The 13,675-nt window shown below is 51.1% G+C and overlaps 3 protein-coding genes across 3 annotated transcripts; 2 read left to right on the top strand and 1 right to left on the bottom strand.

The window, feature by feature from the left end:
* Positions 1-591: 591 nt before the first annotated feature.
* NECHADRAFT_123282 (uncharacterized protein) lies at positions 592-9,107 on the top strand (the record flags this gene model as incomplete). Its single annotated transcript, XM_003054649.1, has 15 exons — positions 592-1,115; positions 1,180-1,488; positions 1,536-1,755; positions 1,824-1,947; positions 2,006-2,170; positions 2,225-2,716; positions 2,772-3,865; positions 3,912-4,212; positions 4,263-6,592; positions 6,643-6,843; positions 6,894-6,971; positions 7,024-7,418; positions 7,478-7,649; positions 7,701-8,003; positions 8,052-9,107. The coding sequence occupies 15 exons, from the start codon at positions 592-594 to the stop codon at positions 8,934-8,936; spliced, it is 7,593 nt and encodes a 2,530-aa protein (XP_003054695.1). The 3' UTR covers positions 8,937-9,107.
* Positions 9,108-9,397: 290 nt separating this feature from the next.
* On the bottom strand, positions 9,398-11,104 carry NECHADRAFT_103279 (uncharacterized protein; the record flags this gene model as incomplete). The annotated part of the gene is made up of 4 exons (XM_003053951.1): positions 9,398-10,443; positions 10,497-10,671; positions 10,717-10,823; positions 10,876-11,104. 4 exons carry the CDS (start codon positions 11,102-11,104, stop codon positions 9,608-9,610), a joined length of 1,347 nt encoding a protein of 448 aa, XP_003053997.1. The 3' UTR covers positions 9,398-9,607.
* A 501-nt stretch (positions 11,105-11,605) lies between these two features.
* On the top strand, positions 11,606-13,675 carry NECHADRAFT_90539 (uncharacterized protein; the record flags this gene model as incomplete). Its single annotated transcript, XM_003054648.1, has 5 exons — positions 11,606-12,019; positions 12,069-12,453; positions 12,526-12,533; positions 12,590-13,526; positions 13,593-13,675. 5 exons carry the CDS (start codon positions 11,606-11,608, stop codon positions 13,673-13,675), a joined length of 1,827 nt encoding a protein of 608 aa, XP_003054694.1.

The following is a 13,675-nucleotide window of genomic DNA, read 5'->3' as shown; positions in this document are numbered from 1 at the left end:
ACGTGACCTTGGACATAAAGTAACCAAGTATAGGGATGGTGCTTCATATGTATGTGATATATGATGTATTGGGTTCGGCCAACTTGCACAAGTATCTATCAAATCACCAACCTAATGGATGGTATAAAACCATGACGGGTAAGCAGTTGGTTCCAGGAAAGCCGGCTAGACTATGCACGGGAGCCATGCCCGCTTACCCGATGGCTCTTACTGCCAACAATTGACCACAATTGGAAGCGCATCCATGACAATGGGCCAACTACTGTACTGCAACCGTCATCCTTCGATACTGCAGAGGTCCACACCGCATGATCCGGACTCGAATTTGAGCCGGTTCATGCATTAGTGGGGTAGACTAGGAGCGGGCAATTGAACGAACATGAACCGGGTCAATATCCTGATGGGGTAGGTAGCTCATGAGCTGATTACCGGGCGTTTCTTCAGGATCTCTCGGATCGTATTTGTATGTGGTGCTTATGCGTGCCATGTTGTTTTGTTGTGTAACCCGCGATCCTTCCTCTCTCGTTGTAACTTTCCCTCTGGGATGAATCTTCAGAGAATATCTTTATCACTCCACTTTTGTTCTACGCAATGACTTCACAGGTTACACAATGGCGGGAGCCAATTGCCATTGTGAGCATGGCTTGTCGTCTCCCAGGAGGCATCGACAAACCGCTAGACCTGTGGGATCATGTTCGAGCAGGACGTTCGTCGGCCACGGCGATACCAAAGGATCGGTTCAATGCCGAGAACTTTCTGTCTATGGACCCTAATCAGAAGGGGGAGCAGGCGTTTCGAGGTGCTCACTTTGTCAAGAGGGACATCAAGCAGTTTGATCACAAGTTCTTTGGTATAAGCAAAGATACGGCGACAGCCATGGATCCTCAGCAGAAACAGTTGCTCGAGGTTGTCTACGAGTGTCTCGAGTCTGCTAACATTTCCATGGAGACAATCTCCAAGTCAAAGATTGGCTGCTATTGTGCCATGTTTGTGGCCGATTATCACGACATGCTGATGCAAGACCCTGAATACCTTCCAACATTTATCGCCATTGGAACAACACGAACCATGCTTGCAAACCGCATCAGTCATGCACTTGACCTTGGTGGTCCCAGGTATGTTGTTGTTGATCTTTTTCCACAAAGTTGATTACAGTGCTGACATATGTCAATCATGCAGTGTCACCATCGACACGGCCTGTTCCGGCGCTTTGGTCGCCCTGCATCTTGCCTGCCAAGCACTGCAAGCTGGGGAGTGTGACGGCGCTGTGATTGGTGCATCCAACCTTTTTCTGAGCCCAGATTATGCACTGTCTTTGACCCGTCTTGGCGCTATCGCTGCAGATGGTCAATGTAAGACATTTGACGCAAAGGCCAATGGTTATGGACGTGGTGAAGGAACAAATGCAGTCTATGTAAAGAGACTGAGCGATGCGATTAGAGATGGGGATAATATTCGAGCCGTCATTAGGGGCACTTCATCCAACAGGTATGTCTGCAAACAAGGTTGACAGATGGATTTACTGACAAGTTTAGTTCTGGTGCTACTCCAGCAATTACGGAACCCTCCGGGCGAGCTCAGGCAGATACCATCCTGCAGGCTTATGCCCAAGCAGGAATTAATGACTTTAGCGAGACGGGATACTTTGAGTGCCACGGAACAGGTACACCCGTGGGTGATTGCATAGAGTTGGGAGCAGTGGGTTCAGTCTTTTCTGCCAGTCACAAAACCCAAGATGCGCTTTGGGTTGGTTCTGTAAGTTTCACTCCCAACACTTTCTCTTGTTTATCCCTATGAGAAGCCCTAGACTAACAAGCAAACAGACAAAACCAAACGTGGGACACTCAGAGGCTGCCAGTGGTCTGAGCAGTCTCATCAAGGTCGTTTTGGCCTTGGAAAAGGGAGAGATTCCTCCCAACACCAACTACAACACACCCAACCCCAAAAGTACAGTACTTCCCAGTTCTTGCACCTATTTGGACTCAACTGACCATGATTTATCTAGTCGACTTTGATGGATGGAGAGTTCGTGTTGCGACAGCCCCCCAGCCTTGGCCTACCAAGTCGATACGCCGAGCAAGTGTCAACTCGCTTGGTATCGGTGGATCTACTGCGCATGCTGTTGTTGAGTTTTACGAGCCTCCCAAGTTGACCAATGGATCCGCCAATGGTCATCATGAGGAGCCCAAACCCACCAACAGGGCTGTCAATGGCCATCACGAAGAGCTCAAGTTGACCAACGGGTCCGTCAACGGGGTCAACGGGTCCGTCAACGGCCATCATGAGGAAGGGGAAAAGCCATCCTTCCTTGTCTTCACATCTGGTGCCTCTAAAAGCTCTCGAGACACAAACACAACCAACCTCTTGGAGTTTCTCCAAACTCACCAAGAATCCCACAGCTTCACAGAGCCCCTCATCACAGCTCTGAATGCTCGAAGCCAGATCCATGCCCGGCCATGGAAGTCGTACGCCGTTGCCCAGACAGTTGACGGTCTCATCCAGCAGTTGGAGAACAACGCCCTGAAATCGAATTCGGCACCGTCCGGTACTGGTGCACCCAAGGTTTTGTTTGCGTTCACAGGCCAAGGAGCTATGTGGTCTCAGATGGGTAAACGTCTCCTCGAGGCTTTCCCTGTGGCGCGCAATACCTTGAATGATCTTGACAAGGTCATTGGAGAGCTTCAGTCATCAAGCAAATCGGCCTGGTCCCTGATAGGTACGTCCCACGACAATTCCAAGTTGCTGCTTGGTGGGTACTAACTTCTTCATAGACAAGCTGACTGCCAAGCTCTCACAAGAAGAGATTGACTCGCCGGCGCTCGCCCATCCCCTTTCTATGGCGGTCCAAATCGCACTGTCAGATCTTCTTTCCAGCTGGGGCGTCCTCCCAGATGCCGTCGTTGGCCATTCTGGTGGAGAGACAGCCGCTGCGTACGCTTGTGGCGCTCTCACCGCCAAGGAAGCCATCACGGTCGCCTACTATCGAGGAATCGCCTGCGAGAACGCTCCTTCAGGTGCCATGCTGGCCTGCAGAAGTGCACCAAAGGCGAAAGAGTTGCAAGATGCATTGGAGCGACACGATGTGCAGATTGCGTGCTTCAACGGTCCTCAGAATCTTACTCTCGCTGGCTCTGCTGAGGGAGTCAAGAATGTGGCCGCCGAGCTTACCAGTCATGGCATTATGGCTAGGGCCGTCGCTGTGACTCGAGCCTACCACACTCGTGCCATGAAGACTGTGGTGGATGAGTACATCGGTAACCTCAAGGGTGTTTTGAGTCCCAAGGCTTCACGGGTTCCCATGTTCTCTTCTGTTACAGGTTCTGAGCTGAAGGGAACCGAGGTTGATGCCGACTACTGGGGAGCCAACCTCGTGTCCCCAGTTCTTTACACCGATGCAGTGACTCTAGCCATGACTCAAGCAGACCCCAAGTTGGATCTGTGTATTGAGCTTGGCCCTCACTCATTGCTTTCTCGCCCTACATCAGAGATTATGAAATCTCTCCCTGATTCACCCCAGCTCCCCTATTTTGCTACCATGCTTCGAAACGCAGACTCGAGCCAACAGCTGCTGAGCCTTGCAGGAGACTTGGTCCTCAATGGAAAGCAGTTGGATCTGGAGCAAGTCAACAGCGCCAGGGGCAAGTCTGGACGTCTCCCCAACGAGATTCAAGACAACCTTCCCCCTTACGCTTGGGACTATTCCTCGACACCGTGGACCGAGCCGCGGAACAGCCTGGAATGGCGTTTCCGTAAATCACCACGACATGAGATTCTGGGATCCCGTTGTCGAGGAGTGAATCCGTCAGCTCCTACATGGAGGAACAAGGTGTCGATCGAAGATGCGCCTTGGCTCGTTGATCACCAGGTACGAGAGAGAAAATTCATTTCAAGACAAAGCTAACTCTGGACAGGTCAATGGCATTGTGACATTTTCCTTCACCACCGGCATTGCAATGGTGGTGGAGGCCATGATGCAAGTGCAAGAAGAGACCAAGGAGATTGATTGGACAACTCGTTCATTCGAATTTGAAGACTTTGTCTTTTCGAATTCCATCATTCTTCCTGACGAATCACCCATCGACCTCTTCCTCACACTGATCCCGGACAACGACAATCCCAGATCTGACGAGACATGGTATGACTTTACCATTTCCTCGCTCAGAGGCGACGTTGATATCCGTCATTGCCATGGCAAAGCTGCAGTCTTGGAAAGTGAGTGATGAATTAGAAAACGAATACTGGCACAAGCTGACGATTTCTAGCTGGCAATGAAGACGGTGCTCTTCAGCGCAGAACCTCTTGGCATCATATGCCTCTCGAGGTACCATTGAAGAGCTACTACAAGACTCTGGAAAGAGTTGGCTATGGCTATGGTCCCAAGTTCCAGCTTCTCAATGAAGTTCGGGTTCGCCCAAGCCTCTCGGCTTGTTCTGCAAAGATCGACATGAAGTCGGTTGCCCAATCCCCCGTTCCCGGCCAGCGGTATCTCTTACATCCAGCAATGATGGATGCGGCTCTGCAAACGCCTGCATTGGCTAATCGCTCTGGATTCTTCCAAGAGATCGATACTTTACTGCTGCCTTCCAAGATGAAGAGAATCTCGATCCGCATGCCCGCTGAGAAAACGGACATTGCGTCTTGCACTACCAACACATCGCCTGTTGGTTTTGGCCGCATAGAAGGCACCGTTGAGTGTTACGATTCGTCTTCGAGACCTTTCTTTGTCGTGGAAGGTCTGCAGATGGACAGAGCCACGAGCGATGACCAAACTACCCTCCCCTGGCTGAGACTCATCTGGAGACCTGACATTGGCGACATCTCGAATGTTGAGAATTCCATCCAGATCAAGAGTCTTCCAGCAGAGAAGAAGCTTGTCAACCTCGAGAACTTGGTCAAGGAGCTCATTCCACTCATCGTCGAGAATGGCGTCGAGAAAGGCAAAGATTTGGCCCCTCACTTGCAAAATTACCATTCGTGGATGCTTGACCAAGCTGAGTTGCTCAAGGAAAGGCTCGTGGCGCGTCACAAGCTGCAGAATGGATTTGCGACAGTCCAGGATGCTATACAGAATGTCGTCTCAAACTCGGGTATCCCTCAGACTGTTGATGCATCTATCGTATCTCAACTGGCCATCAACATGGCAAGAATCTTCCGAGGAGAAGCCGAAGCACTAGCAGTTTGGCTAGAGAACGATTTGTTGTACAGGTTCTACGAAGAGAGCATCTTCACGACGAGCATGAACCAGAAACTCCTCTCTACTGCCGAGCTCTTGGCACACAAGAATCCCAACATGAGAATCTTGGAGATTGGAGCTGGAACTGGTGGTGCGACGACTGAGTTGCTGCGCGGCTTCTCCAGGGCTGGAGGACCGAATGCTTACCAGTCTTTTACTTTTACAGACATCTCGGCTGGTTTCTTTGACAAGGCCAAGAAGAAGTTTGCTGAGTGGGACAGGATCGAGTACAAGACTCTTGATATTGAAAAGGATCTTGCTCAGCAAGGCTTTACTGAGGACTTGGAGAAGTACGACCTTGTGGTGGCAGCGAATGTTTTACACGCAACGGCCGACTTGCCGTTTGCAATGAAGAATATTCGATCTTTGTTGCGTGACGATGGGTACCTCTTGGTGGGCGAGCTCTCAGAGGACCTTACTTCAGCCAATTTCCTTTGGGGACCCTTGACTGGCTGGTGGCTACGCCCTCGATCACCTGGCCGGTCTGGACCTGGCCTCACCATGGACGAATGGCGTTCAGAGCTCGCTGCGGATTTCGACAGCGTTTCTGAGATTGAAGCCAAACGCGACGAGAGCGATGTTGATCAGATCTCGAGCACCATCGTCATGGTGGCCAGAGCAAAGCCAACTAACTATGCTCCACCTGAGCCACTTTCTGGTGAGAAGGTCAACATCGTTGGAGTTGGTAACGATTCATCAACGCGGGACGGCATTGAACGATATCTCAGCAAACGTGGTGTTACTGCAACATCCAGTCGTCTTGAAGAGCTTGCTTCACAAGAATGGTCTGGAGACTGGCTCATCCTTGTGGATGAAGCTGAAGGAAGCCTTCTTGCTTCTCTTCGACCAGAGCAATTGGAGGCACTAAAGTCATTGCTCTCCAAGCCCATCAAGTGTATCTGGGTTACCCAAAAGGTATATCTAGATCCGAAGAATACGACTGGAGGCCTTGTGACAGGTTTTGCAAGAACTCTCCGAGGAGAAAACAGTCAACTTGAGCTGTACACCCTCGACTTGACCAGCGAGGGCGATGCTATCCCCAACATCATCTACCACGTCCTGGAACGGATCCATTACTCGCATGATGATCCAATTTCAAAGTTAGACTACGAGGTGGCAGAGAAGGATGGGCAGCTCTGGACTTGCAGACTTGTGCAGGATGATCGTCTGGAAAACGCTTTTGGTCCTGCTCGAAAGATGGATGCACCTGTGACGCAGGTGGTCAAGGCTCCGCATCACTTGGTTTTGGGAGAACCAGGAATCTTGGAGAGTCTTACCATGGCACAAGATGATGAATACTCTGCTTTGCCGGAGGGCCATGTTCTTGTAGAGGTCAGGGCCGTTGGACTCGACGAACGGGTAAGTACAACTGATTTCCTCCATTGATATCATTTCTAACCTTGAATCAGGATGGATGGATTGCCCAAGGATCTCTTCCAGCGACAGAGTTTGGCCGCGAGTGTTCTGGCATCATCACCAAGTGTGGTGCTAATGTCGCAGCATTCAGCCCAGGAGATCGAGTTGCCGTCATTGGTCAGGGAACTTTTACAACACACTATCTGGCACCTTCGCATTGCTGTAGGAAGATACCTGACTCGCTGTCATTCGAGGTAAGAAAAGCTCTGGAATTAGTGAGAACGTATGGCTAACTTGGGTCTAGGATGCGGCGGCCATCCCTACAAACTTTGTCACTGCGTTGTACGCCCTGACTACGGCTGCGAGAGCCTCAACAGGCCAGGTATGTTCGTTCATTCTTTTGACCCAGAGAGTTGTTATTGACATGAGATTAGAAAATCCTCATCCTCAACGCCATATCGAGTCAAGGTATCGCTCTGATCAAGATGGCAAAGGCTCTGAAGCTCGACGTTTCTGCCGCCGTCAGTGACAAGAACGATAAGCCCCTCCTCACCAAACACGGAATCAGCGCCTCCAAGATTCACGTTGTGCCAGCAAGCACCAGCCGTTCCCGTGCCACTGATGGTCAAGCGTTCAAGCTCGTGCTGAACACACGGTCCGGCCAATACGCAGAGTATTCTCAGCTGGTGGCCAACCGTGGAACATACATCGAGATTGGGTTGGGTGAAACTCTTGACGATGAGTTTTACCCTCGGCCTAACAAGAATGTCATGTTTGCTTCGATTGATCTGACGGATGCTTATCATGAGAGTAGTCATGACCTAGGAAGGTAAGTGGCCGACTCTTTTCGTGTCTATTCTTTGATGGCTGACGCTTGGATTGCATTAGATTGCTGGATCAAGTGATTGAAATGATTGAGAGGCGAGAAATCGATCTTGACCTGTCGGTTTCGGTGGCTGGGCTTCACTCACTACCAACAACCTTTTCGACGCTGTCAGAAGCTGGTCAGGGTAAACAGGTCATCTCACTTGCGAATGTCGACGATGAGCAATTGATCAAGGTATGTACTCTCAATACTTTTCGGTCAGGGTTATATCTAACCATCATCTAGACACGACCCAAGACATCTGCTTTCAGTCCACACAAGACATACATCATTACAGGTGGTCTTGGTGGCTTGGGACGCGCAATTGCCGTGTGGATGGCTAGCTACGGCGCCCGGAACCTCGTTCTGGCCACCAGTTCAGTTTCAAGGGCTATGCAGTCTGATGATCTTTTGCAACAGTTGTCATCATATGGATGCAATGCCAGTGTTGAGGTTTGCGATGTGGGTGATCTCGCAGCTGTCGAACGCCTCGTTGCTGCCATTGAGACTCCTGTCGGTGGAGTTATTCACTCTGCCTTGAGACTTAGCGTGAGTTTACTCCTATCTCATGTGTATACCCATCTAACCATCATCTAGGATCGATTCTTTGAGGACATCACTTTGGAAGATTTTGATGTGGTGTTCGGTCCAAAGGTCAATGGTACACTGAACCTGCATAATAGCCTTCTGAACCACGACCTCGACTTCTTTGTCATGCTCAGTTCCGGCTGCGGAGTCTTGGGTAACGAGGGTCAGTCGAATTACTCGGCAAGCAGCACTTTCCTCGACACCTTTGCTCGATACCGTCAAAGTCTCGGACTCCCAGCCTCGTCTGTTGACCTCGGATTTGTGGAGGACGTCGGAAACATCAGCGAGCGCCCCGAGATCCAGGCTTCTTTGCTGTCTCGTGGACTCAGGCCCATCACAGTGAGGGATGTTCTACGTGTTGTCGAGGGAGCTATTGCAACGGGCTCGCCCAATGCAAACTTGGCTAGAGACTCTTCCTACGATGACTTTTCAAAGAGTCAAATCGTCCTCAGCTTTGGCACGATTGACAAAGCCACAGCAGAGTGGCAGTCTTGGGCCAAGGATTCCAAGTTTGGTCTGTTGCGATCTAGGGCTGCTGACAATGCGGCACTTGAATCCGAATCTGATGGCGGAGAGAGTGCAGTCCAGACAGCCGTCAAGGCCTTCCGTAACACTCTGGGGCGGGTTGCTGATGCGGCTGAGGGCAAAGAGGCGGCTTTGCAGCCCGTTGTTTGCACTGCTCTCGTTGCAAAGCTGGCACAGGTGCTGTCGATGAAGATTGGCGAGATCCAACCTACGAGATCGGCAGTTCAGTATGGCATGGATTCACTCATTGCCATTGAGGTTAGGTCATGGGCGAGATATGCGTTCCAGATTGATTTGCCTATCAATGATTTGACGAACCCGTATAGTATTCAGGATCTGGCAGCTAGGGTGTCTCGAATGATTGTATGAAGGGGGGGTCATGACGACTCGTCCTGGGGGAAGGTTTACTACAGATCATGGGTTGCCGGTTTCTTTTTTCATAGTTTACATCTCCCGCTTCCAAGTATAGCTATTTGAGAGACATCAACTATATACACTCTTTGCTTTCCGGACATCATCATCCATTCCAATCCATGCTACTCTTGGGCTGGTTCATACTGCACATCTGAGGCTTGATGTGAATCCAAACTTATGAGCCATGGTTGGTACCTATACAAGAACTTATGCCCATGAGAGAAAGTTTTATCGGACGGGTACTGTATTGAATGTACCTACCCGGGTGAAGGGAGGGTCTAGGATAGTATGCCGCATGACTTGCTTCACACTGTTGGAATAATATTATTGCTTTATGATAAGAAACCATCATAATATTATACAATATTAAATCTCAATTGTAATAGAATTAGGACATGATAAAACTGTGTGAATAGACTGCTCTAAAGCCCCCCGTCACAAGGGTAGGTATCCAGACAAACGAATGGCGTATTAGTGTTGCTATCTAAAATCTATTTCGAGTAGGTAGTAGTGAGATGAGAAATGTACCAAAAACTAGCAGGATGTCCTGAAAATGTCCGTCTACAATCTATACAAGTGGTCCTTCTTTCCAAGTCTATAAAGATAAATGCGAATGCCCTCTAGGCTTAAAAGGCGACGTTGATCTTCCAACCAACACGGTGAACCCTCGCGCCGAGGATAAAGGTCGTGCCAGCCAGACAAAGCACTCCGGCAAAGACCTTGACGTTAACCCAACCATTCGACTTTTCGATGATAGCTCCGGCGATGGGGTTGGTGACGAGACCGCTGATGGAGGCAACGAAGAAGACGATGCCGGTTCGGAAGCCAATCTCTCGCATGGGTGAGATCTGAGCCACGAGAGGTCCGATGAGGGAGACGTAAGCGCCGGAGCAGAAACCGAAAAGGGCGGCAAAGGCAATGATTCCACCCTCGGTCTTGCAGGGGATCCAAAGGGCAAGAATCCAGATGGCAGTCAGATAGCAGACAAGGACAAAGATGTTGTACTTTCCAATCTTGTCACCCAAGATACCGGAGATGACACGTCCAAAGAAACTGGCCGCGTTGAGGATGGGGACGAGGTAGTCGACAATGCTGGGCTTCAGACCGACCTCAAGCGCCTGGACGGGAAGGTAGTTGATCGGGACATACATGCCAAAGGTGAAGAAGAAGAAACCGAGCATGACAAGCACAAACTCTGGCTCACGGAGTGGCTTGACCATCTGAGCCTTGCTCATGTTCTGGGGGTGAGGGGGATGCAGAGCCTTGATGGTGAGGTTGGCAATGATGAGCAGACCCAGGACCAAGAAGCCACAGGTACGCATGGCCCAGCCGAAACCAACCTCCTTGATCATCCGGCTAACCATGATGGGAAAGATGACACCACCGATGCTTGAACCAGTGGAGAGGACACCGAAGGCGGCTCCTCGGTTCTTGTCGAACCATGCATGGATGACGGACAGGGCTGGCCATGTCAGTGAAACCAGGCCTGCATGAGAGGGGTGACATCACACTTACCAGGTTGGACAATGGCAGAGACACCAAGGGCAGAGCAGACTCCTTGCGACAAGAGAACTTGATAGTACTGGGTGCTGATGGAGGCCATCATGACGCCAAAGACGTGGAAGAAGGTTCCCACGAGGATGAGGTGACGAGGACCATACGTATCGTAAAGCTTTCCAACAACGGGACCCTACAAAAATCAGTAAATGGAAAAGTAAGGATAAGTAAAACATACCATTGCCATCATGAAAAAGATCTGTAGTGAGGGGATCCAAGCGATGGTGCTTGATGAGTAATTGCTAAGCAGATCATTTTGGTAGTACTCCTGAAAAGCTCCAACACCTGTCAAATGTCAGCCATGCATACAGATCAAAGCATCTCCAGTAACACATACTGTTAACCCAGCCAAAACTGCAGAATGAAGTACACCAGGCGCCAAGCACGACAAGCCAAGCTCTGAGTCCACCATCGGGAGCTCCACTCTTGGGTGGTGGTGTCGGTTGCGTGCTACCCTCCTCCAAGTCCGACTTTTCCTGCAGGCCAGTGTTGTTGATCTGGTTCTGGTCTGCCTGGAGCGTGAGCTCAGACATGTGAGGCGACGAAGGAGTGTTGGGGGCCGTCATTGTCGCGGTAAATTGAGTCGTTGGCACTTGTCTTGAGGCTCTTGAGATGGCTGTCGCTCTAAGGATCAGATAAACAGGGAGTGGGTGGGACAAGCTAATGTTATATACCACCCTCGCCAGACGGGTTCGGACATCAGCCCCATAGGGTTCCATCCAAATGGTGAATTCACATCTGGCATTAAGTCCGCGCGCGAGGGTCAAACAGCGAAAGCCGAGTCGCAATCCCTCGTCGCGGAGCACACTCATCTTGGAACGGCGGCTCCTGATTGCTTCGCTCGGCGTCGGTGGATAAACATGCGCCGAGACCGAAGCTAGATCGGCCGGGGAACTAATAAGCTCGATCCTTCTTCTCCACCTTCAATACCCCGAGCGCTTCGGCCTTCACCATCCATTCTCGGCCTCGCTGATGACAAGGCGCCGAAGGTCGTCGAGAACATCTAAAAGGTAGGCACCGACCGACTCGGCCGTCAGAAGCCTTGGCACACCCCCATTCTTTCCACTATGGCATCCCGGCCTCGGCCCCAGTCGAGCCGCAACATCGAGCGGTCCTGCGCCGTATGCCACCGCCGAAAGGTCCGCTGCGACAAGAAGCTGCCCTGTAATCAGTGCATACGCGGTGGGTTTCCGTGTTCGTATCCTCCTGTGCAAGATGTGATACGCCGGACGCGCAAGACCACCATCAGCGATGTCGCCACTCGAATATCCGAGATGGAAAAGACCATCGAGGCTTTCAAGTCTGGTCAAGCTTCTCCACAAGTACCACTACCGACTCCATCAACAGCACTCCCTGCAAGACAGAGGATTTCACCAGCATCAGAAACCTCAGAGGGGAACCGCCGTGAGGGTCTTTTATTGAGCAAAGGCCGAGTTAGTCACTATGTGAATGAAGTTCTCTTTTCTCGTGTTATCGAACAGGTATGAGACCAATCACAATCAGCATCAACACATCCTCTAACATGCTCAGGAACACGATGTACGGACAGCTTTGGCGACACCGAGGAGCGAGTCTCCTCCGAGCAGCACATTTGCTTCACCATTCAACCCCATGGGTCTTATTTCAAATACTTCCTCCACAGTACCTCTTGCCAGCTTCCATCCTTCAAGGTCACTCGCCATGAAGCTCTGGAAGATGTTTATGGAAAGTGTTGACCCTTGCACCAAGATCATGCATGTTCCAACCACCGAGGTGCGAGTCTATACAGTGCTGCAGGATCCTTCCAAGGCATCGGCCGAAAACCTAGGAGTCTGCTTTGCCATCTATTATGCTTCGGCCACCGCTCTTGACCGAGATGCGGTAGAGACCTTCTTGGGGGAGGACAGGCAAACAGCTCTCCATCGTTACAAGGCAGGTCTAGAGCAAGCCCTCGCCGAGACGGACTTTTTGGAAAATCCAACCATTCCTCTGTTGCAGGCCCTTGCAGTCTACCTAGTGAGCCTCAGACCCTCAATATGGCAATGACTTGATTGATATTAACGGAACAACAGGCAGCCATGCGAGTCAACAACTCGGGCCGAGCAGTCTGGATAATGAACGGTCTTGCCCTCCGAGCGGCGCAATCTATGGGTCTTCATCGAGACGGCCGGAAACTTGGGTTATCCCCGTTCGAGTCTGAGATCCGTCGACGATTGTGGTGGCACTTCCTAGAACGAGACGGAAGAGGAGGAGAAGACTACGGCCTTCAGAATCCATCAGGTCCTAATCCACTGTACTCGGTTGATCAACCACGGAACCTCCACGACAGTGATCTCTCCCCTGAGATGAAGGAACTCCCCGAGTCAAGACCAGGCTGGACGCGCATGACCCTATCCTTGGTCAACATACAAATAGCACGAGCATGGGGACGATTATTTCAAATGGGCTGGTCCACAGAAGTAACGCCAGGAGAGGATGTACGTGCAGAGGTGGTCAAAGAAGCCAGTATCCGAGCCCACGGGATCCTCCAAGGCTGCAACCCCCTCATCCCAGAGCAGATGATGACAGTGGTGATTGCCCGCTTCCTCGTGCAAAAGCTCGACATTGTCAGTCGTCGACAGTGGCAGAGCCTACACCAGCCCGACGACCGAAACTTCTGGGCCACGGAGAACAACCTGCTCGAGGCCCTGAGTGTGCTGGAGCAGTGCAACAGCATGTGGGATGTAGAGGATCTCTCGCCTTATCACTGGATCACTCGCGCGTTCCCGCAGTATCACATGATCTTCTACATCCTGAGGCATCTATGCGCTTGTCCGCGGGGGCCAAACGCATCAAGGGCGTTTGAAGCGGTCGAAAAGCATCTGGCGACTGTCAACAGGGGGGAGACGGGTGCTCACAGAGGCTTAATGTGGACGGTTCTCACCACTCTGAGGGAAAGAGCCATGGCGATGATGCAGAATGAGGGCACAGAGGCGGAAAGGGAGCCACAGGTGTCGGAGAAGGGAGATGGTCGTCCACAAGCCACTGTCGCTGACGGCGGAGGCGTGCCGGAACAGATGCAACATCACATTGAAGGGGAGCATCTATTACCGCCGGACTGGGACACGGTGCTTCAAGATTTTCCGTGGGATATGGATGATTTTAATATGACATTTTGA

Source organism: Fusarium vanettenii, assembly GCF_000151355.1.
Source record: "Fusarium vanettenii 77-13-4 chromosome 1 genomic scaffold NECHAsca_1_chr1_3_0, whole genome shotgun sequence".
NCBI classification, from domain to species: domain Eukaryota; kingdom Fungi; phylum Ascomycota; class Sordariomycetes; order Hypocreales; family Nectriaceae; genus Fusarium; species Fusarium vanettenii.
Note: the sequence above shows the minus strand (reverse complement) of the source record. Positions and strands in the feature narration are given on the sequence as shown.